Raw genomic sequence first — 26,042 nt, 5'->3', positions numbered from 1 at the left:
ACAGTGTCTGAAAGAAATAGTAGGAACTCAATAAATTATTTGCCCAACAAAAGTACAATCAGGGAACGTACAGATCAATTTCCAAGTAACCTAAACCGGAATTATATTAGCCCTACAGATGATATTTGATTTAAAGTTAGATAAATGTAACTTTATAATGAGCCTCACTCACCAGTCCACAGGGGTAAACTGCCAGCAGCCACGGTTGTTCCCAATGACTATGTTCCCTTGGTCACAATCGTGTGAGGGAAGTTAGCACCTCTCCCAGGCTAGGCCAATAAAAACTCCCCCTGCAAGGACCTGGAACCTAGACTGAGAAAACCAGGCAGCTGTGTGGCTGGAACCATGACACGTGAACTTAGAACTATGGATGCATGTGGTAGAATTGTACTTATCTGTCCCCTGGAAGCTGGGAGTAACCATTTGACTTGCTTAGACCAATGAAGCATGAAAGGAAGTGATGTATATGAAAGTTCTGGGTGAAAGCTTTAAAAGCCAGTGTGCTTTTCAACAAATGGTGCAACTGGATATCCACATGCAAAAGAATGAAGTTGGACCTTTACCTCATACAATATGCAAAAATTAACTTCAAATGGATCAAAGATCTAAATGGAAGAGCTAAAAACTATAAAACTCTTAGAAGAAAACATAGGAGGAAATCTCTGTGACCTTGAATTAGGCAATGGTTTCTTACATATGACACCAAAATCATAAAGAATCAAAGAAAAAAACCCAAATAAAGTGGACCTCAGAAAAAGTAAACTTTTGTGTGTCAAAGGATACTATCAAAAAAATGAAAAGACAACTCACAAAATGGGAGAAAATATTTGCTAATCATATATCTGATAAAAGTCTAGTATCCAGAATATATAAAGAACTCTTACAACTAAACAATGAAAAGGGCAAATAACCAAATTTTTAAAAGGGTAGAAATTTGAATAGATATTTCCATCGAAGAAGATATATAAAGAGCCAACAAGCATAAGAAAAAATCCCCAACATTATTCATCATTGAGAAATGCAAATCAAAGAAGTCACAATGAGATATCACTTCACCCCCACTAAGACAGCTACAGCCAAAAGCTGGAAAATGAAAGATGGTGGAGATCATATGCTGATGGTGGGCATGTAATATAACACAGTTACTTGGAAAATAGTTTGGCAGTTCCCCAAAAAAGTTAAATGTAGAATTATCATATGACCCAGAAGTTCCACTTCTAGATACATACCTAAGAAAATATAAACCATCTGTTCACACAAAAACATACATGTATGTTCATAGCACCATTATTCATAAAAGTCCAAAAGTGAAAACATCCCAAATGTCCCTCAGCTAGTGAACAGAGGGAAATAAATGTGGTATGAGCATACAATGGAAAACTATTCAGCCGCAAAAATGAATAAAGTACTATTATATGCCATAACATGGATGAAACTTGAAAACATTATGTTAAGTAAAAGAGCCAGATACAGCCAGATATTATATGATTCCATTTATATGAACTGGCCAGAATTTACAAATCCTTACAGATAGAAATTAGATCAGTAGTTGGTTGCCAGGAGATGGGAGGAAGAGGGAATCAGGACTGACCAAGGGGTACAAGGTTTCTTTCTAGAGTGATGAAACTGTTCTAGAATTAATAGTGGTGATGGGTATATAACAATGAATATACTTAAAAAAAACCACTGAATTGTATACACAGAATTGTGCACTTTGAAGTAATGAATTTTATAGTATGTGAATTATTGCTCAATTAAAAAAAACAGTATGCATCACAACCTCAATGAGATACCACTTCACACATACCAAAATGGTTAAAATAAAGAACGGCATCATCAAGGATTGTTGAAGATGTAAAGAAATGGGACCCCGCACACATTGCTGATGGGAATATAAATGGTAGTCATTTGGAACACAGGCAGTTTCCTAAGAAGGTAAGCATACACTTACATATAACCCAGGAATTCCATCCCTGGGCATCTGCCCAAGAAAATTAAAACTTATGTCCATACACAGACTTGTACGTGAATGTTCATAGTGCTGTTATTCCCGAAAGCCAAAACCTAGAAACAATCCAATGGCCATCAACCGGAGAATGGATGATTGACATGTAGTAAATTCATACACTGGAAAACAATTCAGCAATAGAAAGGAATGAACTACAAATATATCCAACATGGATGAAGCTCCAAAACATTACGCTAAGTGGAAGAAGCCAGAAACAAAAGCTATTATCTTGTTTGATTCAATTGATATAAAGCTTATACTGAAGACAAAACTATGGAGACACACAGGTCAGTGTTTCCTTGGGGCCAGGAGTTAGGAGTGGGGATTGACAGCAAATAGGCAAATAGGAAATGCTTGAGGTGACAGAAATGTTCTAAAATTGGATTGTGGTGACGGTTGCACAAGAGTGTACATTTACTAAATGTACACTTGCATATTTCAAAGGAGTAAACTGTATGGTATTTAAATTATACCTCAATAAATGTGTTTTTTTACAAAAAAAAAAAAAAAGCCAGTGTGTAATTTGGCAGGCTCCCTTTTCCTTTGCCGTAGTGATGAGTATCATTCCAGGTGATGGGGGTTCCAACGGCCTCTACAGTGCAGAACAGGGTTCTCTCTTGACCTCAAATGCGCATACAGCACGAGCAAGAAACAAACTGTTGTTGTTTTAAGCCACTGATGTTTGGGAGTTTGTTGTTACTATAGTATATCCTAGCCCATTTTGATTAACACAGAAATCAGTTTTAGAGATGATATTGACTCTAGTCAATATTAAGTTTAGTCAATTAAGTCAAGGGAGGTTGGATATGGGAGAGAATAAGTCTTAGAAATACTTTGGTGCTGAATCAAATAGATTAAAAGCACATTAAATTTTCAGAGACCAGTACTGCCAAAGAACCACCTGCACTGAAAGAGATGTGATTTTCTGAGCCTTAAAATGATTCTTTGGCCCCAGTATGGGGGAGGAAAGTGCTGAGAAAGTTGCTCGGTTCCTAAAGAGGGCAATTTCCCTGATGGCTACTTCAAACATGCATGGCCAAAAAATTATGGAAAATAAAGAATCTCTCAGAAGGTGAAGCCAGATGCCACAGAGAACAATGGACAAGGGTGCTCCTTCCAGAAAATGGGATCAAGGCCTAATTAAGAAGCATCTCCATCCCCAAGGTGGGAGCCTCAAAATATAGGATTTTAGAAATGTAACAGACCAGTGTTTGCTGTGTGTCTCCCATGCTTCACTTTTCACTTTCAGAATGGCAGTGTTTATAGTGATTACCCTGCCTCTATCCAACCAGTACATAAATTGTGCACAGAGGGCAAATATCTTTTTAGTTCATGGTCTCCAGATCAATCAGAGCCACATTTGGATCTGAAATAGACTACAAGGCATGTCACAAAGATGTCACAACTGGATGGGATCTAGGGGCTGCCTCCCTTGGGGCAGAGATGAATTTATTTTGTGTGCAGGAAGGAGGGTGAACCAAATGTCTAGACCATGGTGGTCATTAACAAGTATTTCTGATACTTCTCCTTCCAAGCACTTGATAGGGCTGCAATTTTCCACCCAGGTGAAGTTAGGTAAAGCTCTGTGATTTGCCTTGAACATGAAATATGTGTCACTTGTAGGTGCAGGCTTTAAGAGCCAATTCTTTTTTTATGAAGAACAGTATATAACAGTATATTAATGACGTGTACAACATAACAATTCAACTTTTGTATACACTACAAAATGATCCCCACCTTAAGTCTAGATACCATGTGTCACCATACAATTGATGCCCTAGAGCCAATTCTTGTACACCAATTCTCCCTTCCCCTCTCATGCCAGATGGCAAAGACTCCAACGGCCCAGGGCCTTGGACAAGGACAATATGGAATATATCCTTCACCGGCCTGCAATAGAGATGGAACATGAGAGAAAAATAATCCTTTGTTGTCATGGACATCTCCCTCCCATCATGTAGCCTGTGAACCACCAGCAGAGGTTCACCTTCTGAGAAGGAAGTGGATGCCCAGGAGAGACAGAGGAACCAAAAGTCTTTAAAGCTTTCTATTCTGAATTCAAACACTTTCTAAGGATCTCTCACTTTCCTTCCCCTGGGTTCCACAAGACACCCTTTATCTGTTTAATATACTCCTCCTTTTGTTTTTCACTAACTAGCTCAAGCTGATTTCTTCACATTCAATTTGTAGAGTTGTAACTAATGCACCCCCAAATTCATCACACTGCTCATGCCCAAAACCAAAAGGCAAATGCAAAAGCACGGACACATTGGGAAAACCATGCTGGATCCAACCCAAATGGGGATGTGGTAGAGACCAGGTAACTGCTGCCCACACCCCTTTCCTCTTCTCTGTGAACCCACAGCTAGACTGCGTTACTCTGGCTCTCCTGTCATTAGGTGAAGCAAGGTGACTGAGCTCTAGCCAATGGAACGAGCGCGTGCAGAAGATGATATGTACCACGCCCCTCACTCTACCCTCCATGCTGCTTCTCCTTCAGCAGCTTGATGCTAAAGAACAGAGCGACCTTAGCAGCCATGCATAGAAGACGGCAGAGCCACCAGAAGGAAAGAACCTGGGTTACTGAAGCAGGACCTGAAAAGCCACCCACTGGCAGGAACGCCTGATTTGTGACAAACTTCGGCTTACTGTAACTCAAACAGGGAAGGAGTGGAAGACAGCATTTTATGCTGAATTAGCCCTTTGTGGTTCTTGCGTACCTCCTCCTTCGAGCCTCCCTAGAGCTGGATAAAGCAGTGAAATCATCCCCTTTTCACGGAGGGGTTAGGCAAAGTTCAGAGAAGCCAAGTTGCTGAAGAGGAGGATCACATGTCACTTCCTAGGTAAGTTCAGCCTCCAACACAGACCTCCTGATTTCCAGAGACCGATTTTTTTTCTACCATGAAACATGAATGTTAAAGATTCTTCCTTAAATTGAACATACTAGCAGCTAATCTAAATCTCTGAATTATTAAATAGATTATAAAAAGATGAACATGGACTTTCTAGGTGGTGCAGTGGGTAAGAATCCACCTGCCAATGCAGGGGACACAGGTTCGATCCCTGGTCCGAGAAGATCCCACATGCCGCGGAGCAACTAAGCCCGTGTGCCACAACTATTGAGCCTGTGCTCTAGAGCCCATGAGTCACAACTATTGAGCCATGTGCCGCAGCTATTGAAGCCCACACACCTAGAGCCCATGCTCGGCAACAAGAGAAGCCACCGCAATGAGAAGCCCACACACCACAATGAAGAGTAGCCCCCACTCGCCGCAACTAGAGAAAGCCCATGTGCAGCAACGAGACCCAACACAGCCAATAAAATAAATAAATAAATAAATTAAAAAAAAAAAAAGATGAACATGAAGGCCATCCTCCCTTCGAGACAACCGCATCATCCATTATCACCTCATACTCAGCGCTCAGCCAAGAACATAGCATAAGAACGGCCTTCACAGGTGCCTGTAAAGGGTTTTCAAAAAGTCTTACCAAGATGCTCAACATCGCCAATCATCAGGGAAATGCAAATCAAAACCACAATGAGATATCACCTCATACTTGTCTGAATGGCTATCATCAAAAAGAACACACATAACAAATATTGGAGAAGATGTGGAGAAAAGGGAACCCTTGTACACTGTTGGTGGGAATGTAAATTGATGCAGCCACTGTGGAAAACAGTATGGAAGTTCCTCAAAAAATTAAAAATAGAACTACCATATGATCCAGCAATTACACTCCTGGGTATATATCTGAAGAACACTAAAACACCAATTCAAAAAGATACATGCACCTCAATGTTCACTGAAGCATTATTTACAATAGCCAAGATATGGAAGCAATGTAAGTGTCTATCAACAGATGAATCAATAAAGAATGCATCGTAGAGAATGGACTGGAGGACACGGGGTTGGGGGGGCGGGGTAAAGGGGAAGCTGGGACGAAGTGAGAGTGTAGCATAGACATATATATATTACGAACTGTAAAATAGATAGCTAGTGGGAAGTTGCTGTATAACAAAGGAAGATCAACTCGATGATGGGTGATGCCTTAGAGGGCCGGGACGGGGAGGGTGGGGGGGAGTCACGGGAGGGAGGGGATATGGGGATATATGTATAAATATAGCTGATTGACTTTGGTGTACCTCAGAAGCTGGTACAAGAGTATAAAGCAATTATATTCCAACAAAGAGCTTTAAAAAAAAAAGAATGTGTGGTATACATATACAATGGGATACTACTCAGCCATAAAAAAAGAAAGAATTTTGCCATTTGAAACAACATGGATTAACTTGGAAAGTATTATGCTTAGTGAAATAAGTCAGAAAGAGAAAGACAAATACTGTATATTACTTATATATGAGATCTAAAAAATAATACAAACTAGTGAATATAACAAAAAAGAAACAGATTCACAGATATAGAGAACAAACTAGTGGTTACTGGTGGGGAAAGGAAGGGCAGGGGGCAAGATAGGGGTAGGGGAATAAAAGATACAAGCTACTATATAAAATAAACTATAAGGATATATTATATAGCACAAGGAATATAGCCAATATTTTATAATAACTATAAATGGTGTATAACCTTTAAAACTGTGAGTCACTATGTTGTATACCTGAAACTAACATTGTATTGTAAGTCAATGATACTTCAATAAAAAGTCTCACCAAGAAACAAATATTCAGGTGTACATCACACTGCAATTAAATATCAGCAAAACAGATGTTGTGCACATCTTTCACATGTAGAACAACCAGAAGACTGTAATTCCATCAAGTGTGATTTATTTAAATAACAATTCAATTGCACACAGTAAGTAAATCAGTGTAGCAATAGGAAAATATAGAATTCCAAGAATATCCAGCAACTTTAACATGCATCTAATAACACAGAGTATTCTGTAATACTAAGGGATGACGAATAAAACATTGACTTTCAAGTTGGAATGATTTATCTGCAATTAAAAATACAATTTCTAAGATGACATCTGTTTTCAAAAATGTCTTAATGTTAAAAATAGGCTACAGGAACTGATGTCTTCATGTTGAAAATTTAGATCTCATATCAGCATGAGCTTACACATCATAGATGATAACATTAACACAAAATCAGCAAACGAATACTCATTTGGGAACACAGTTTTGATATTAAAAATATCAGAAGTTCACAGTTTTCTTCTTCCTTCTAGACTTATATTGATAAAATGCTTTTATAGCTATAATCTATTTCACTTTCTAGTACCAGCTCCAATGCCTACTTGATCAGCAGATGGATGCTACTAAACACATTCATCTTACTTAGAACTCACACATCTTCAATTTTTAAAAACATTTTGCTCTGTAAAACTGTGACCGCTGGGACTAGGGAAGATAGGATTTAAGTTCAAATGCAACGAGAAGAGAAAAAGTGAGATACAATGCTGAAAATGTTTACGAATAAAACATTGTTATAAAGTACATACAGGTAGCTTTGACGATTCAACAGGAAACTATACATTGATTTGCAAAGCACTATGGCCTACAACTAAAATCCCCCTACATGTTAAGGTAACATGAAGGGTTTTTATGTGACCAGATCACTAGACAGGTTTGCGTGTTTTAAGGCAAAGCAAAATTTCCCAAGTGAAGTACCTACAAAATAAATTTGCTTTGGAAATAATTCTCAGTAATAAAATAATACTTCTCACTTATTAAATATATATTTTGCCTTTACATATGACTGAGCAACTTACATCAAAAATTCAAGAGTTCTATGAACATCTACAAATAAATATTTTAGAACACAAGTATATAAATGAATCAGCTGGTATTCATTCAGGTGTTTGGATGGCAGCAGTTAGCAAAGGAAAAAAATAATAAACTACTTAGTTATAAAAATTTTCCCCTAACATAACATGAGAATGCAACATATTGTTGAGAATTGAGTAATTTTCCTGGACAGCACATATCAGTGAAATACATGCATTCTCCTTCTGCAAATCTTAGTTACACAGAACCCAATGGTACTGTTTTCTAAAGCCATGAAATTAATAGCCTAAGATTTATAATGTTTTCCATAACCTCTCTTTTCATGTAAATTATTTTCTTAAAGCACTGTGGTTTACAATGAAGAATAAAGTCACTTCCAGAAAAAAATGAAGTAACTAATGAAAATTGTTCCAACTAATTTACTATATATACCCAAATTTGCCACCTAGACACTTGGCTCCAATAGAGAATGAATTAAAAGGTCTGCATGTCTCCAGAGCAGGGAGTGCCATCCCTTCAAAATGAGGAAGACCTTCCAGCACTTCAAAATAATGTAATTCCTTTAGAACTGAAATAAGCAATATTCTTTAACACATTCATTTTACCCAAAATTTCTCTGGCTTTCAGTTCTGTTACACTGAGACCAACTTTTTTCCCTCTAAATGATGCCACACAGACTACCAATAATTAAAACTAATTTACTAAAAAAATATTAAGTAGCAATAAAACAAAAGCTCCCACTGGGATATACCAGCATCCCTTGTATTCATTTTAATTATGTGTGTCTAAAAACTACTGGAGTAACATACAAGGTATATTGTATATTAATACACAACAAAGTTTTACTTAATGAAGGTATTAAAGTACCTTGAGTTTTCCTATGAAATATCCAATCTGTAGGCACTGGTATGCACCCTTTATTAGCAAAATACAGTGAGGAGGCTGCTTTGATTTTTTCCATGCAGAGTCGTGTTACAGTATTACTACACTGACACATCTGTAAACTGGACAGAATGAGGGCTGAACTTCCTTCGAAGCTAGATCCACATAGCCCTTCAGGAATGGATCAGGCGAGAACCCGCTCAGCCTTCTCAACCTACTAAGTAATCCCTGCATCATTTCTTTTTGTGGTTACGAACTTATAAACAGACTGGAATGGATTTTAACATCATCGAGGTCAGACAGCAAACTGCTCAACACAGAAGGTATTTCCCCTCTCGCTAAATTCTGCTGTCCTTTTCATTACATTTCAAGTTCTACATTCTGACGTAACTAAATCTAAGGGATGTATAAAGGACAAAACTACCGATGATGAGAAGCAGAAACAGGGTTTCACAACAAGCAGTCTAACAACATAGAGAAAAAATATGTAAATAGTTGGTCTGGGGAACAGGAAATAGGAGAAAACCCTGCACTCCTGAAAGAACAGTATAAAGCACTGTCTATTTAATATTTGTAAGCTGTTTTCTATCTACCTATCTATTGACCTATGTATCAGATCAAGAAATGTCTAAAGATATTTAAAATATGCCAATTATATGTGTGCATAGCACTTAGGTATCACATACATTAAAATATTAATAATAGGCAGCAAAAGATAAATATACAACTTTAAATAAACTATCTGCCAAATAATTCTCTAAGTAGGTAACTAGTGCCTAAAAATCTTTAAAGAGGAATATTGGCCTAGCTGAGCCAATGTTGAAACATTGATAACATAAAGGGATTGAAAAGGTCACCCACGTTTTCGGAATGCTAATCTTAGAAAACATTTTAATCATAAAATCTACTAACGTCTCAAAGGTGAGAGTCATTTCTACAATTCTAAAAGAGTTTCTGCTGTTACATCTCAAAAAGTGAGGAATGTCTGTAAAATCAGGTTTAAATAATAATCTTAAAAATAAGATCTCTCAGTCTAGTATATAAGGTGCAGGGGAGGGGGGCATACGAACATTCAAACATGCCAATGATCAATGATCATCTGCAGGATAAACATGATGAGATAAAAATGTATGGGAACTTAGAAAAAGCAAACCTCACAGATATATATTTGAACCACGATTGACCATGCAGCTATGGCGATTAGCTGATCACAGTAGGCAGCAAGGAAAAGCCAGAACCCCAGGAAGCATGACATGGGAGGCATGTATCACTGAATGCTCCCTGACTCTCAGCATCACCCCAACATGTGCCACTAGCCACGTCTCAAGTGCTCTACAGCCACATGTGGCCAGTGGCTACCATACTGGACAGAGCAGGACTGGAGGAGAAACAACACTTTTTAGAGGTTGGGGAGGATGAGATAATTTTCCAAGATCCAGGACTTTCCCAGCGGTCCAGTGGTAACACAGGTTCGATCCCTGGTCTGGGGGAACTAAGATCCGACATGCCACGTGCTGTGGCCAAAAATTTAAAAAAAAAAATTTTTCCCAAGATCCATTCCATGCCCTATGAATCACAAAATCTTAGGGCATCAGCACAATCACTGGAGTCTTCATTCACTTATTTTAACTAAATGTATTAGAATTTATGATTTATAAATATGGATTAGATAACTAGGAAAAAAACAGAAATATGAAAAAAATCAGTGAAGAATTAATCAGAATAGTGCCAGAAATTTTTCCAGTTGATTACAAAGACTTTTTTAAATTATTATTTTTAATGTCCAAAGAAAGAAAAATCTCTATTCAAAAACATCAGCAGACTCACTTTAAAGGAATGTATGAGATGTGAAATCATGAGTATTAATAGCAGGGGCTATTAGTGCCTATCACAGTGTAACTACCTCTAAAAGTAGTTTCAGTAGAAGAAACACTCACTTGTCTTTGAAAGGTGGTAACTTTCTTCTTTACACACATCCCACTGATTTGGAAGCCTGATCAAAGACTCACAGTGACCTCAAAATTCAACTGTAAGCTTCCAGGCCAGGTAGGAATGATAGTCACGTAGCTCTGCTAAACTCACTCCTTTGCAAAAGAAATTGTTATACTCTTATGTTGTTTCAATGATTAAAAATCTCTGATGCTGATTAATCTGGAATTTCTTCCCTATAGCTTCTACTCACTTGTAGTAGAGATATAGAATCAATGAACTTCCTTTTCCTATATAACTTGGGACTTTCTTATATCTCTTTTGTCTGGTCCTAACGTAAAGTTACATAAATCATAAAATATAAGTTCATATAAGAGCTGATACAGCTTATCTTCAATTAATTGTCAAGTGGAAATCATGCCTTGTCACCAATACTACAAAGCCTAACCTCTACTTGAGTCTTAAGTTTACATGCAACCAGTCAGAATTCTGACTCTTCATTAAAAAAAAAAAAAAAAGCAATTATACCAAGAACTACACAAATTGCACAAACTGTCAGACACATTGGCAGCCCAACCCCCTCACATATGCCCCTAAGAACAGCAGCTAAAATGTTGTCACTTCAGTACTCATTCTTCACAGAACACCCTGAATCACAAAATAACTCCAAAAATGCGATATTAGCTGATGTCACAAGGAACTAGTGCTGCCACTGTATCTTGAACATGGCAGGAAACATGAATATTTGTAGCATTAATGACATTACAACATTTAAAAATGCATTGGATAGATTATCAGGTAATTATAAAAGAACAGGAAATAAAAATACAAACAAAATAAGAACAAATAACAAAGGAAAATCTTAATGGCAGATATGAATTTTTATATTTGTTTTGGTAATGCAGAGTTAAAACAAAAATAACCACCATTAGCTTAAATTGTTTCCATTTCATACCAGAAAGAGCATTTTTTACTGACTTTTATTCTGACTTTCAGCTTCTCACAACAGCAATGAGTTTTTTTAATTTAAAAAAAAAATGCTACCAAAGTTCTTCTAAGAAATTTGAAAACCTTTTTTTCAAGTAATATTCAAAGAAATTGTTGAACAGATTTTCCACTACTAATTGTAACGACAGTTATTTTCTCTTTTGTCTGGTCCTAACGTAAATTTACATAAATCATATCAATAGCACATGACAAATCTACCACCAATGTTATCTGAAGGGGTGGTACTCCAACTCGAGTTGAATTCATCATTTCCACTGGAAAAACATCCTTGGTATTGGCCAAGAATCAGTACCTTGAAGAAAACAAGACCAAGTACCTGCTGGATACAGGCTCATATACAGCAGGGAATAAACAGCAAGGAGCAAATTCACAACGTGAGCTAATGTCAGTGGCAAACACTGCGAATGAATTTAAACTTGTTTGACTCTCCACACTTCTTCCATTTTACATCAGAGACCACAGACTCAGCTGATACATTTGTTTTGATACTGTAATCCATACATAAAAACCGTAACTATTATAACAACTCATATTCACACAGCCTTTCAGTTTACAAAAAGCTATCATATGCGTTATCTAATAGCACCCTCACAAACACCACGCTGTGTTGCTACCCCCATTGGGGGAACTGAGTCCCAGAAAGGGTCAGTGACTTTCTCCATGTTGAGGAACTATTAACTAACAGAGATGGGCTCCTGACTGCCAATCTGGGGCTGTTTTTGTTCAACTGCAGAGGCCTCTGCGACAAGTTATTCTTCAACATAGAAATAGGACAAAACCCTGATTCTTCGATTCATGAACAGTTTTCGACACTCTGGGTGCAATCTTGTCCTTAGCCACTGCACATACATATTGGAGAGCTGGGGGGTGGGAGGGAGGCAGTGATGATTGTAAAATAACACACACAGGAAGTGGGGATGGTTTGGATTAAACAGTTGTAACATTGTTTGCTGAAAATAAATACCTAAAACACAGACCCACAGTTATAAAACTAAAAGAGACCTTGAAAGTCATCTGTTCTTTTTCCATTTCGCAGATGAGGAAAGTATGGTGATGGAGAGAGCGCTGAACTCCCTAAAGGTCACCTCGGTAACTGCTGACAGCAGAGCCAGGACCACACAGAGTCAGGCTCTCTTCCCCTCCATGCCCTGATTGTGTTTGCAAATTAAAGGACTAAGCACAGTCCAGATATTTACAAGGAACCATCACAGTACTAGAAAGGTTAGAAAATTAGACCTTACACACCAACATTACAAGTGTAAAAAGTATTGATATTTTACATATCATTTAAAGCAGCAGGAACTTTATAAGAAAAATACTCAACGTATATATGTTTCAGGCTTATCGTTAAGGGTAAGGATAATTTCTAAAATATAGCTTTTTTTTCCCTTTAAATACACGGAGTTTTTTAAATTTTGTTATACTAATAATAAACTTAAGTACATTCAAAAACAAGATAGTCTCTCAAAAATGTCACCATCTTTAACTTACATGAAGAATAAAAAAAAAAATAACATTTTATCACCTTTTCTAGGTACAGGTTTTTCAACCTATTACCTACATTACCCGTCCTTTTCACACCCATTGCCTGTCTTTTTCAGGAGTTTTCTGAGCGTTATTGAGCTATTTTGAATGTAGGTGTTTCTTCTTCCCCTCTGAAACTTAAATTTTAAGCAACAAAATATCTCTGAAGCTTAACTGACCAACAAATCTAAAAATGGCTCAGGTTGTAAGCCATTTGCTACTTACACAATATTCATTTCCACATTAAAAAAATAAATAATTGAATTATACTTTATTGTGCCTGTGAGTCCTTTAAAAGACTTCTTCACTCTCCAATTCAAATCAGATATGAAATTATTTTTGGAGATGCAAAATATAAGAGTTTTCTATATATCACTGAACATCATTCCCTAGGGGGGGAAAACACTTATGTAGCCCAATAGTAAACCACACAGGTGATAGAAAATATTGACAGTAAAATTAGTTTTTTGTCTCTCATTCACAAGATCATTTTTCCACTTTAATACAAGGTCTAATCTATAGCAGATGCCGGTACTAATTGAGAGAAAATTCCGTCCTTCATGTTCTGATCAATCTGAGGAAGATTTTTTCCAGAGGTGAAGAGCTGCCTGAATTCTGAAGTGTAGTCTGGACTCCAGTGAGTAATCTTTGTAGTTATTTCTAAAGATAAATAAGAATAAAATTGTAACGTCAAGATTCCTTTATATACCAGGGCACCACCACCCTCTCCCTCCCCTCACCTTCATTCTTTATTTGCTTTCAAACGTTAATATGCATGACAGTGGATTTTGTTAAAATGCAGATTATGACCCTGGGAGGAGAGGGGGATGACAATATTCTGTATTTCTAAAAGCTTTCTGGTGGTGGCCTAAAAATCCTACTTTGAATAGCAAGGTTTACATAATTACCAAACCATTCACTAACACCAAAAAGGTTACAAGGAGGGCTTAACAAGTTTTGTGAACTATTTCTAAAGAGTTGAGCTCCTTTTCTACACTGGAAATTGTAGGCATCCTGTATAAATAAGGTGAATGTGGTCATTCACCCCCTCCAAAAAAAAATATGTGTGTGTGTGTATAAACTCTCATGAAACAGCAATCACAACAAAGATAGCAGCATTACCTGGTGACACCAAAATTACTCCATATCTAACGGGCAAATATCAACGGTTTGGTCAATATTATGTGACAATGTCAGGAGGGGCATTAGAAATCCACAGATTATTTAAAACCCTCACTTAGATCATCCATGTTGATTTCTCCTCGCTAGAATTGTTCAGAATCAGCAAAATGGAATGGCTTGAACCTTGGGCTCTGCTTTCACACAGCACCTTGGCCCTTGGGAGAGCTGTCCCTTCTTTCTTTGCAGTGGCATTCATTTCTCTCTATAGTCCTTTACTTTATACAGGTCTAAGAGTTACTTACTGGTGACCTTGATAAGGGTTATTATTCATAATAAAGGTTATTATTCATAAGCTAAGCCAACATCATACTAGAGTTAGCCAAAGGATGTAATTGAGTATTTCCCGAAATAATTTTGGCAGCTTTGCAAAGCTCTTATTGCACAAGGAAAACTGCAGATAATCAACAGTCCTGAAATTACTGGGAAGTCTGTTTATGTTGGCATCACCAGGACTGGCTTGAGTTAGTGGTGACTTTTGATCACTGCTGGTCTTGCTTTTTCATAGTGCTTTATTAGTCTTTTATTTTCATTGTTATAAATTTGCCATATTGTGCATTGCTTAGATAACACTAAATATGTCCAAATGATGAATACTTGGAAACAGTATTTTAGTCCCAAATTTCCCAGCGGCTCGATATGATGATACACGAATGTTAGCTGAAATAGGAATCATGCTCACTCTCAACAAATTAACTTTGAAAGTGGCTTTCTCTCATATCCCCCACTTTAAAAAAAAAAAAAAAAAAGACAGCAGTGAAGCCTCTCTTGGCTCCACTGTGCCCCTGAAACCTTGGCCCCATTACTATGCTTTATTCACAGCCAAACATCCTGAAAGAGTTCCCCGGAATAGCTGACTCCACTTTCTCACCTCGCTTGTCAAAGTCACCGATGATCTTCACGCTGCCAAGTTCAGCAGCCAGCTTCCCTGGTCTCACCTTGATTGACCTCTGGGCAGCCATCTTCACAACTGACCGCTCTCTTCTTTTGAAACATTTTGTGCACTTGGGCTTTCCCGGATGTCCTCCTAACTCACTGGCCACTTCTTAATCTTACTGTTTAATCTCTAAACTGATGGCCTATCCCAAAGCTCTATGCTGGATCTCCTCTAGCTATATAACTTTCGCCAGATGACCTCATCAAGCACAACGGCTTTAAATATCACTGTCTCTGTGCTGGTGACTTTGAAATATCTACATTTGGCCTTGACCTTTATACTGAACTCCATGCTCGTATATATGACTGCAAACTCACCATCTCCACGTGAATACCTATAGGCACCTCAAAGTATCACAGTCCAAACAGAAGTATGTTTATTCCTTTCTCTGCTCAATTCTGATCCTCTAAGTATTCCCCATGTCAGTAAAGCAGCAGTATCAACGGAGTGGCTCAACACTCTCCCCGCCTCCACGCCCCTAGCCAAGAATGCTCCCCACCCAGCTGTCTGGTGACCAGCCTCCTCAGGACTGGCTTTAATTATGCTAATCTCAACCACATACCACCTCCTCAAGGAAGCCTTCCAGAATCAACTCTACCTAAAGTAACACCCAGGCACCCTGTATCACATCGTAAATCTCAACAAAGCACATACCATTGCTCTTTTTCTTATTTGTTTATTTACCAATACCCCGCAACTCAGAAAGTAGAAATATTGCCTGTTTACGCACAGTTGTCTTTTTTCTAGTGTCTGGCACATAATAGACACTCAGTGAATATGTGGTGAATTTGAGTAAATGAACAAACTAATGAATCATTAAGCTATTTATGACTTAGAGCTATCACGGCATTCTTTCTCCACTGCAAGTAGTGTTCAAAGCAAGCAGACCACAGGATTTGTGCCGCCAGCAATAGAGCCATGATCACAGGAGGTCTGAGAGCCACTGTTCTTCGGAACTGATAAACTGCTTTAAAACTGCCACAGCAGTCAGAAAGAAGAAAGGCTCAAGATTCAAATAGCTTCTTCAAATCGATGGCTCTTTAAGGAAATGAGAGAGATGGTGGAATACACCAAGGGTAGCAAACTATGACCAAAATTATGGCCAAATCTGGGCACACCCATTTATTTACATATTGTCTTCTATGGCTGTTTTCAATACAATTGAGTAGTTGCAATGGAGATCTTATACTGGAAAGCCAAAAATACTTTACAGAAAAAGTTTGCTGACCCCTGATATAGAAGAGAATAGACTAGAAATCGGTCATGTAGGTCCCCAAAATCACAACATTTGTAAACAGTCATGGAGTCAGGCATTAAGAGGGTTGGAAAAGCACAATTCCAGCAAAAGCTACAAGCAGAAACTAAGCATAAATTTGCAAAGGTACCATTATGACTAATTTTTCATTAATGTGTTCATTTTCAAGTGTATCCAGTTACTGCTGCTGCTGTAAAAATAGTATTGACATTCCTGACTCCATGGCAATCAAGGAAAAGCTGCCACTGTCACTTACCTTGCAGTTTCTAGGACTTTTATGGCCTTGTCAATTTCCCCTTGGTTTTTATACAGAAATGCCATCTCAAACAGAGTAAATGGCACTAGGTAGTGGTCATACTTCAGTAGCTTTTCACTAAAAGAGCAAATGAAAAGCAATTAAGTCTTAGCTGAACAAGGAGCATATCATTCTTTTTCAACATATATAGAATTCTCCCCATTCTTAAGAAAACAGGTACAGCACTAAATCTATTATCAGAGAAAGGCTGTCATTATACAGGTAAAGAACCTAATAAGCCGCAGCAATAAACAGGATGCTTTTAACATAGTATTTTTTCCCCTTTTTCTTTTCCTTTTTTTTTTTTTAATAACTTTTTTTTTTTTCAGGCCATGCTGCGGCATGCAGGCGCTTAGTTCCCCAACCAAAGACTGAACCCGTGCCCCCTGCAGTGGAAGCGGAGTCCTAACCCCTGGACGGTCGGAGAATTCCCTGTATTACTCTTTTATCCTTCATTCCTTCATCCTCATCCAGCACAGAGGATTGTTTACTGCCCTTCAGGTAGACAAACGCATGCAGATCTTTGAAGATTAACCCTAGAAAGGTCAAGATCATCCCTCCGGAACATGAATGTGTCCAGGAAGTGACTCCATCTAGAAAATGACTCCACTTATTTTTCACTAAGGTTCAACTCTCCTTGCATTGCTGTCTTATAATGCTTCAAAATACCAAGAAAGAAGTGGTCAACACTTCTGTTTTCAGCAGTAGTATGAAAAAACATCTATTAGCACTGAAAAAAATAGGAGTAACACCCTTTTAAATGCAGAGCTCAGCTCACAAGGACATAAGGAAAACTCTCAAACTGAAAACAAAACAAAACCAGAACTCTAAGTGTGTGGATGATGCCAAAGCACTCCTAAGTCTCTTTCAGTCTGAATCAGCCAAGGCTTTGTGTCTCAGTGTCCACACAGGAGGTGAGGCCTTGGGCCCACAGAGTATGTAGAGCCAGGGCTGAGACCGCTACATAAAGCTGGGGCTCTGCTCCACCAGAGAACTGGCAGATGAGAAAAACCCACTCGTGGCATAGGAGGAAGACAAGGACAGTTAGTTGGCTCCTTGGCCTGCAATCCAAGTGGGAAGAAAAAAACACATCCCTTGGGAAATTAATAACCAATAGGCCTGCCATCACATGAATTTGCAATTCAAATTTATGTGGCCCAAAGGATCTAAGAACCTGTAAGCAATGAAATTAACATGAAAGTGGCCCTGGGCTGGAAAAACCTTTGGGGCATCTGGCAGAAATAAAAGCAAAAAAAGAAACAAACAAACAAAAAAAGAAAGAAAAGCAAAATCACTTTAGAGAGAGACTCTTCCTCAATCTTAGCCTCATAGGAGTCTCAAGATAAAACCTCACTGAAGGTGAGTTCACAATCCAAAACTATAAAACACACCAGCAAGCAATTCACCATGAGATTCAAAAAATACAACTAGCCCAAATGGGTCATCCTTTTGATCCTAATAAAAACACCAGTAAAAGAGAACCCAACAGATACTTCTGTAACATGCTTACAAAAGACTGTATATTACTTATTTGGGAAATAGATATTGTCTCTTTCCTCTTCTTATAAGGACACCAGTCCTCCTACATTCTCATAAAATATTGTCAGAAAGAGGGGGATCAGTAGCTACGGATGGAAAGGCACATGATATGGAACAGAAGATGTCAACTGGCAGTCTATGGCAGGGATCTATTTGCCTTACACAATGGTTTCCAAAAAAACTGAGCCAAGATTTAAAAATCAGGAGGCGTTACATAAAATTCAGATTCCAGGCTTTCAATGAAAAATTGCAGGGATTATTGCTACTGGGCCCACACTGCACAGAGCAATAAGCAATTAGAGCTCAGGAGTGGCTGCATTCTTCAGAGACACACAATCTCCCTAACCTGCAATGCCCACTAATCCCTATTCCTGCCGTCACTCAGTAAGGTCACTTGTCTGGCCCCTGTAGATAACTGCATTTGTGACTCCAGATGCAGAGAAGAGGGCCAGGCCAGAACCTTGACTCAACTCTCTAATTAGCAAAGGAGCAGGACATCATCATCAATGCTACTGGGAAGATAAATCTCATTCATCTACAGAAAAATGCCCCTTTGCCAAAAGAGAAGCAGTTAGAGTATTCATCACAGTCGGTCTTTCCTGCCAAATTATCATCACAATGATGGCGAGTCTGTTTACTACACTCTGAGTCCCTGGGATTCAGGATCACAGTCTCTGGCACATAGTGGGTACTCAAATATCTGTGGAATACATGAATGACAGACTAATGCATGAATCAAAAAAGCATCAGATGTTCCATACATTGCTGCCAGAATTTAGACAGACACCTGTCAGCCTGGCTGTAAATTTAGCTTTTGTGAGTCACCTCTGAACCACAGCTGGAAAGGCATAAAGCCACGTTCCACTTAGGTTATAATTTTTTCTCGGAGAATAAAGAAAACATTACTGGATTCTCTTTCCGGTAACACCAAGTAAAAGATTAGCGGCGCGCGATAAAAGCATCACTTTTTCACAGTGATTCCCCAGAAACCACAATTTGCACTCAAGATGGTTTCACTGTCTGCTTTTACCTTTGGACAACGTGACTGAAACACAATTCCGCTTGCAAGGGCCGCTGTAAGTTCTTCAGGCAGCATCCTTTCAGCAACTTCACTAAGCACTCGTCATCTACAGAGTAGTCGCTGAAGTCTTAAAGCAAAATACATACAATTCACACATAGAAAGAAAAATGCCTGTAAAAATCCTATTTAAGAGGCAGCACTAACCACTCTTAGGTTTCAGAGGGATCATTTAAAAATGAGGAAAAAATGTTTTGCATTTGTTATGCCTCACTAAATAAAATACAGTGAAAATATTTCAAATGAAAAGAATCGTGAGGTTATTACATTAATACACCATTTTATTAAGGGGTTCACTCTAGCCACTTAAAATTTTTTGGGGTGCTCATACTCTAAGTTATGTGGCCTTAGATATAATAATAGGACGTTTGAACTGTAAATAAAGTAAGAGCTTTACGCATTCTACAAAAGGTATAGCAGTGAGGAGCAAGCAGCCTGCCTCTTCCTGTAGTTCTGGCCCCTAGCTGTGCCGGCTTCGCGCAGAAGAGGGTAACGCTTCCATATGGAGAAGCAGATGGCCTTCTCCCCGTTAAAAATTCAGGAAGGAGAACACCCTCTCCAGATCATTATGTTTACAACTTAGCAGTTCTCCCAGGTTATGTGCTTTTGGGGAAGAAATTATGTCATAAAATTAGACAAAATGGTTCTGAAGTACGTGTACGGCACCTAAAATCCCCACAAATTTCTAACTACGCGAGGCGAATGTAGAGGATTTTCTTTCAGGACTTTTTCGCTTTTGAAAAGGGCTCTTCATCTTCTACAACCCAAGGCTAATATATATTAACAGAAGGAATCATGTCATGTGTGACACCTCTCTAACAAAGGTGGCCACTTCACATCCACCGCTTTTGAATTTGGGGTTTTTTTGGTTTGTGTTTGGTTTTGTCTTTTGCAAGTTAAGTGCAACTAACAAGTCATTTTAGGACAGACTGATAATTTATACATTTCAGGCTGTGACAATACAGGTGGGAAGGGTGGTAAACCAAAGTGATAAGGCTCTAGTTGTCCCTCAAACTGAAATACTCTTGCTTTCAGTACAATGTCAGAAATCACCATTAACACATGCTGGTGTTTTAATCGGTAAACTGCTTGTCTATGGGAGGTTAAAGATGCTACTTAACCAACTCAAAGAAGGTCATTTTACTTCTAGGTGCTGCAAATAGTTGATATTCACCTTTCACTTCCAAGATCCGACATGTTATTCGCCAAGAAAATCAAATACCAATGCCACATTACCTTCCCCACTAAAGACCATTCCCCTTCCCCCTCAAAAAATTCTATGCTTCTAATCATGGATGCTCATTGAAATATACATTCAAGAACTATATCTTTCCAGGCCTAGAACCAAAGGCTTATGGTCCATACTGGATGCTAAGTTTTAGTATCATTTTTGTGCATTCTATTGAGTTCTATGTCTCATTTTATGACAGTTTGTCATACCATTTTGGTGCTCAGTGAAGGACAATTTTGATGAGGAACAGACATAACACCATGGAAAATTGAAGTACCATTAAAACACACAACTTTTATTTAGATCATGATTTAGGGATATGGAAAATGGATTCAAAAACACCACATTCCTCTAAAAACCTTAGAGAGCGAAACCATTATTTCCTCAGACCACTATCCGTCAGAGATTATTTTCCCTTAAAATATGAAAGCTTTACCATGACTATCAACCTCATGGGAGAGTTCATGAACATTTCAACACACGATTTCCATTTTATACCCCAAGAAAATTACACAATAATGCTGCCAAAGCACATTTTCATCACTGAAGTTCTGCTGAACTTAAATAAAACAGAGGGGAGGCTTAGGAAAAAGGAAGTTTGAGGCCCAAACTATGCAGTATGTACACTGAACTTTTTAAAAGCTAGTTGAAACGCACCAAAGGAAAAATCTGAAAATAGATTTAGAAAGTAAAGAGCCATAAAGTAACATTTTTCCTCTTATGTAACTCTGATTATGCTTGCTACATAATTTCACCAAGAAAATTAATTATAACCAATAAAGTAGAACTACTGAATAAACTTCCGGCTATATGTTGAATTATGTTAGATTTCAAGTGAAACACTATTGGAATTAATAGCAAACACTGACTCTAGGCATATTACCAAGTGCTTTTCTGTCTTTAAACAGTATTTCTCCTTTTGTATCTCTGACCAGGCTTCTATAACTATGGCGTAGTCAGAGGAGAACACCAATTATATCTTCTACCATCTTTTACTTTAGAGACACTTACCAAAGGTAGGAGAAGCCAAAATACATTCATTTCCTAAATGTATTTTAGGAAACACATTAGGGGCGTTGGGGGTGGTGTTTAGTGGAGGCTGAAGTCACCTCAGGTTTACCACTTCACTACATTTTCCCATTTGGGGTTTTTTTCCCTCACTGTGAAGGATAACAGCTTAATTACTAAAAGATCCCAAGGGGGTGGGAGTATAGAATCAGGTAATCATCTGGCATAAAACCGTGGACCTCCAAGAGAACACCATAAATTTCATGTGCCACATCTAGCAAAGGTGATGTGCAGAAAAGAAACCAGTTTTGTTTTTTTTTTAACCCAGCAGGAAGACATACGAAGACAAATTTGTACAAAGTACAATGTGCCTGTCTGTCTAAGCTCCTCTTCCCTACCAGTCCTGCTTAAATATCTCTCAAAGTCTATCATCTCAATATGTCATTAAAAGAGAAAGGAATGGATGGAGAGAGCAGCCTAGTTTTCTAAACTTCTATTGCATTTTACATGCATAGTCTGATACAAATATCATCCTTTTTTTTTCCCCAACCAATGTGGGGCAAAATAAACGTAGAGGTAAGGGGTGAAGAGCCTGTTCAAATAGAGGAAGACTCAACAGTCCCTCAGGACTTCTTAACAGAGTGGGTACTCTGTATCAAGGGTTTCACATCTGCAGAGTCAACCAACCCCACTGGAGTTATGTTTAGGATACGCCGTTGACTGAATCCATGGTTACGGATGGTGGACTCTGTAACCTAAGTATCCAAGGACTTTGATCCACAGTGGGTCCCAGAACCAATTCCACAAGGAAACTGAGGTACGACTGTATACAAAGCCCTTACTCCCTAGTGGTACATATTAGTCTGTACCACAAAGGACGGACATTCAAACATCAGAATTTATTCTACTGATCCAAAACCCTTATCTTTGTAGGAAAACAGAAGTAAGCTACTTTTTGGGGGCGGGAAATGCCCTACAAATGTTTTCACTTACTAAAAAGAGGTTTTTCTTTACCTTCCAGTTTTCACATACCCACTTATTTTCAAATATATGCATTTTTCCATCTAATTTGTGAATATGTGGGGTTTAATCACAGATAATTCCCTTAATGACAGGAACAACGCTTTCTCTGCCTATCACAATACTATACCTAGTATGAAAAATCTAAGAGCATTCAAAGGAACAAATTAATGAAAAATGGCCAAATTAGTTCAACAAAAATAAATATTAACAAATTTGCTCAAAAGCCCAAATAGATTTTACTGAAGTACATTCTTGTGAAATCTCATTTTTTGAAGTAAACTTTCATGGAGTTTTATCTAAGTCAAATTTCAAAATGATGTGGCTTTATGTTGAGTTTCCACTCAAATCAAAGTAAGTATTTTTCCTTTTTGAAATTACTCCATATTAAAAAGATTAAAAAAAAAATCACCTCACACCCATTAGGATGGCTACTACCAACCAACCAACCAATCAACAAAACAATTTAAAAAAGCTAATAGAAAATTACAAGCATTGGCAAGGATGTAGATAAATTGAAACCCTTGTGCACTGTTGCTAGGAATGTACAATGGTGCAGCCACTAGAGAAAACAGGATGGCAATCCCTCAAAAAATGAAAAACAGAAATGCCATATGATCCAGCAGTTCCACTGTAGGGGATGTATCTACAAGAACTGAAAGCAGGGTCTCAAAAAATATTTGCATACCCATATCCACAGAAGCATTTATTCTTCACAGTTGCCCAAAGTGGAAGCAACCCAAATATGCATTGGTTGATGAAGAGATAAACAAAATGTAGTATAAACATCCAAGGGAATATTATGTAGCCTTAAAAAGGAAGGAAATTCAGACACATGCTACAACATGGATGTACCTGGAGGACATTAGGATGAGGGAAATAATGCAGCCACAAAAAGAAAAATGCTGGGTGATTCCACTTATATGAAGTCTCTAGAGTAGTCAAATTCATAGCAATAAAAAGTAGAATGGTGACTGCCAGCAGCTGTGGGGAGGCAGAAATGGGGCATTATTGTTTAATAGGCATGAAAAAGTTCTCGAAACTGGTTACACGACCAAGTGAATATACTTAGCATTACTGTACCATACAGTTTAAAAAATGGTTAATGTTGTAAATTTTATATTATGCGCATTTTCCTAAAATTAAAAATTTAAAAGATAATTGTAAAAAATGTAAGGAAGGTTATCATAACTCTATATTAATAGAAACTATACAGAAAATATGTTAGTGATGGAACATCTAGGACACACAGACAAAGTCTGAAATGTCCATACAGTCTGTACTTATACATACGCTGCTTTGGTTCTTTGTTAAATAGTACAAACTTTGAATTCCTCCTTTTGGTCCCAGTGTCTCGAGCCTTCTCATCCACTCATTTCCCTGGTGCCCAGAAATCAAAGGGAATTATCAGTCCATGAAAATGAATACTTCGATATTTCGGCTACTCTACCTAACCTCCAGATCAAAAGGAGCTGAAGTATAACTTTTCTGTAAAAGGGGGAGGAAAAAGAAGAGAAAGGAAACTATACTTCTTTTATTTAAAATGATGCCTTTAATATGGGAAGGTGACATACTCATCCTTCATCAACAGATGAGCTTTTCGTATGACTGTTTTTCAATAGTGGAGTAGAATATTCCACTCACCTGGTCTCTCTCCTTGTGATCACCTGTTTGTATTTTCAGGAAGGGAGGTGGGGAGGGTGGTGGTCTGTGGCCTCAGAACAACATTGCTCTTTGTTCTACTGGATTCTTTATCTATCCAGCCTGAAACCTTGAGCTTGTTAGCAGATAAACCCACTGATTCAGCTTTCATTCTTTTATATTTCTTCTCCTCATTAATGGGAATCTAAAGCTAGAATTATTTTAAATATGGAAGGCAGCCTAAATGCCCAACAATACTGAAAGAGTTGATTAAATTACGATACATTATCTCCATGGAATGCCATGAAGCTTTTGAAATTATTATAAGAGTTACCTAGCAACAATTAAAACATTTAAGATAAACTACCATGTGATCCAGCAATCCCACTTCTGTATATTCATCTGAAAAAAACAAAAATACTAACTCAAAAAGATATGTGCACCCTCATATTCATTGCAGCCTTATTTACAGCAGCCAAGCATGTAAGTGTCCATTGATGGATGAATGATAAAGAAAATGTATGATATATATATATGTACATAATGGAACATTTAGCCATAAAAAATAATCAGATTTTGCCATTTGCAACAACATGAAGGGCCTTGAGGATAATATGCTAAGTGAACAAAAGTCAGACAAACACCATACTCTCTCACTTCTATGTGAAATCTAAAAAAAAAAGGAAAAAACAAACTCACAGATACGAGTAACAGACTGGTTGCCAGGGGCGAGTGGTTGAGGGGCGGGTGAAATATATGAAGGGGTCTAAAGGTACAAACTCCCAGTTATAAAATAAGTCATGGAGATGCAACATACAGCATGGTGACTATAGTTAATACTGTATTGCATATTTGAAAGTTGCTAAGAGAGTAGATCTTAAAAGTTCTCAACACAAGAAAAAAAATTTTGTAACAATGTATGGTAACAGATACTAACTAGACTTATCCTGGTGATCATTTTGCAATGTATACAAATATCAAATTATGCTGTACACCTGAAACTAACATAGTGTTATATGCCAATTATATCTCAAAGGAAAAAATGTTCATGATATAATAAATGAAAAAAACTAGGCTACAGCATGTCCAGGTACACTATGATTTTAACTATAAAAATAAAGCTAGGATGGTATACACAGAAATTCTAAATTAATTGTGCATAGCAGGAAAAATATGGGTAACTTTTTTCACCTACATCTATCAAATGTAATTATGTGATTTTTTAAAAGTAATTGTAAAGAGAAATTTCATTAAACATTTTAGCCCCATACTGTGGTCGAAGTAAAAAATAATTCACTGTATAGTACAGGGAACTCTACTTAATGCTCTGTGGGGACATAAATGGGAAGAAAATTCAAAAAAGCGGGGATATATGTATATGTACAGCAGATTCACTTTGCTGTACAGCAGAAACTAACATAATATTGTAAAGCGACTATACTCCAAAATAGATAGATAAATAAATAAATAAGATTTTAAAATGATCCAAATGAGGGGCTCATCCCTGGAGTCACAGTTAATCCCCCACGTGGGGAGTATATTACACTTGGAGCCAGTACTCCTTCAGTGCCCATTTTCTTCCAGTTAAGAAAAATGAGTTAACTGTTAGATTTTTTTCCTGGCTATTCCTGAATTTCTATGCCCTTTACGATGTTTATCATCTCAGAAATTTTCATTTTACTTCCACGGTGAGACCATTTCAGGAGATAAGACCACTCTCTTGGACTAATACCTAAATGATTTGGGGGTTGATAAGGAA

At 37.8% G+C, this 26,042-nt stretch overlaps 1 protein-coding gene across 2 annotated transcripts in view; it reads right to left on the bottom strand.

Moving 5' to 3' along the window:
- Positions 1 to 11,428: 11,428 nt before the first annotated feature.
- Positions 11,429 to 26,042, bottom strand: part of TTC39B (tetratricopeptide repeat domain 39B) — a 131,649-nt gene continuing 117,035 nt past the window's right edge. For both annotated transcript variants that reach the window (XM_057720491.1, XM_057720492.1), the window contains 3 exons: positions 19,336 to 19,453; positions 16,728 to 16,844; positions 11,429 to 13,760 (listed from right to left, as the gene is read on the bottom strand). In XM_057720491.1, coding sequence (XP_057576474.1) covers positions 13,670 to 13,760; positions 16,728 to 16,844; positions 19,336 to 19,453 — 326 coding nt within the window. In that variant the 3' untranslated portion in view covers positions 11,429 to 13,669. The remainder of the gene's footprint in view (positions 13,761 to 16,727; positions 16,845 to 19,335; positions 19,454 to 26,042) is intronic.

The sequence above is a fragment of the Hippopotamus amphibius genome, chromosome 2 (assembly GCF_030028045.1).
Source record: "Hippopotamus amphibius kiboko isolate mHipAmp2 chromosome 2, mHipAmp2.hap2, whole genome shotgun sequence".
In the NCBI taxonomy this organism is placed as follows: domain Eukaryota; kingdom Metazoa; phylum Chordata; class Mammalia; order Artiodactyla; family Hippopotamidae; genus Hippopotamus; species Hippopotamus amphibius.
This window is presented reverse-complemented; position numbering and strand designations above follow the sequence as displayed.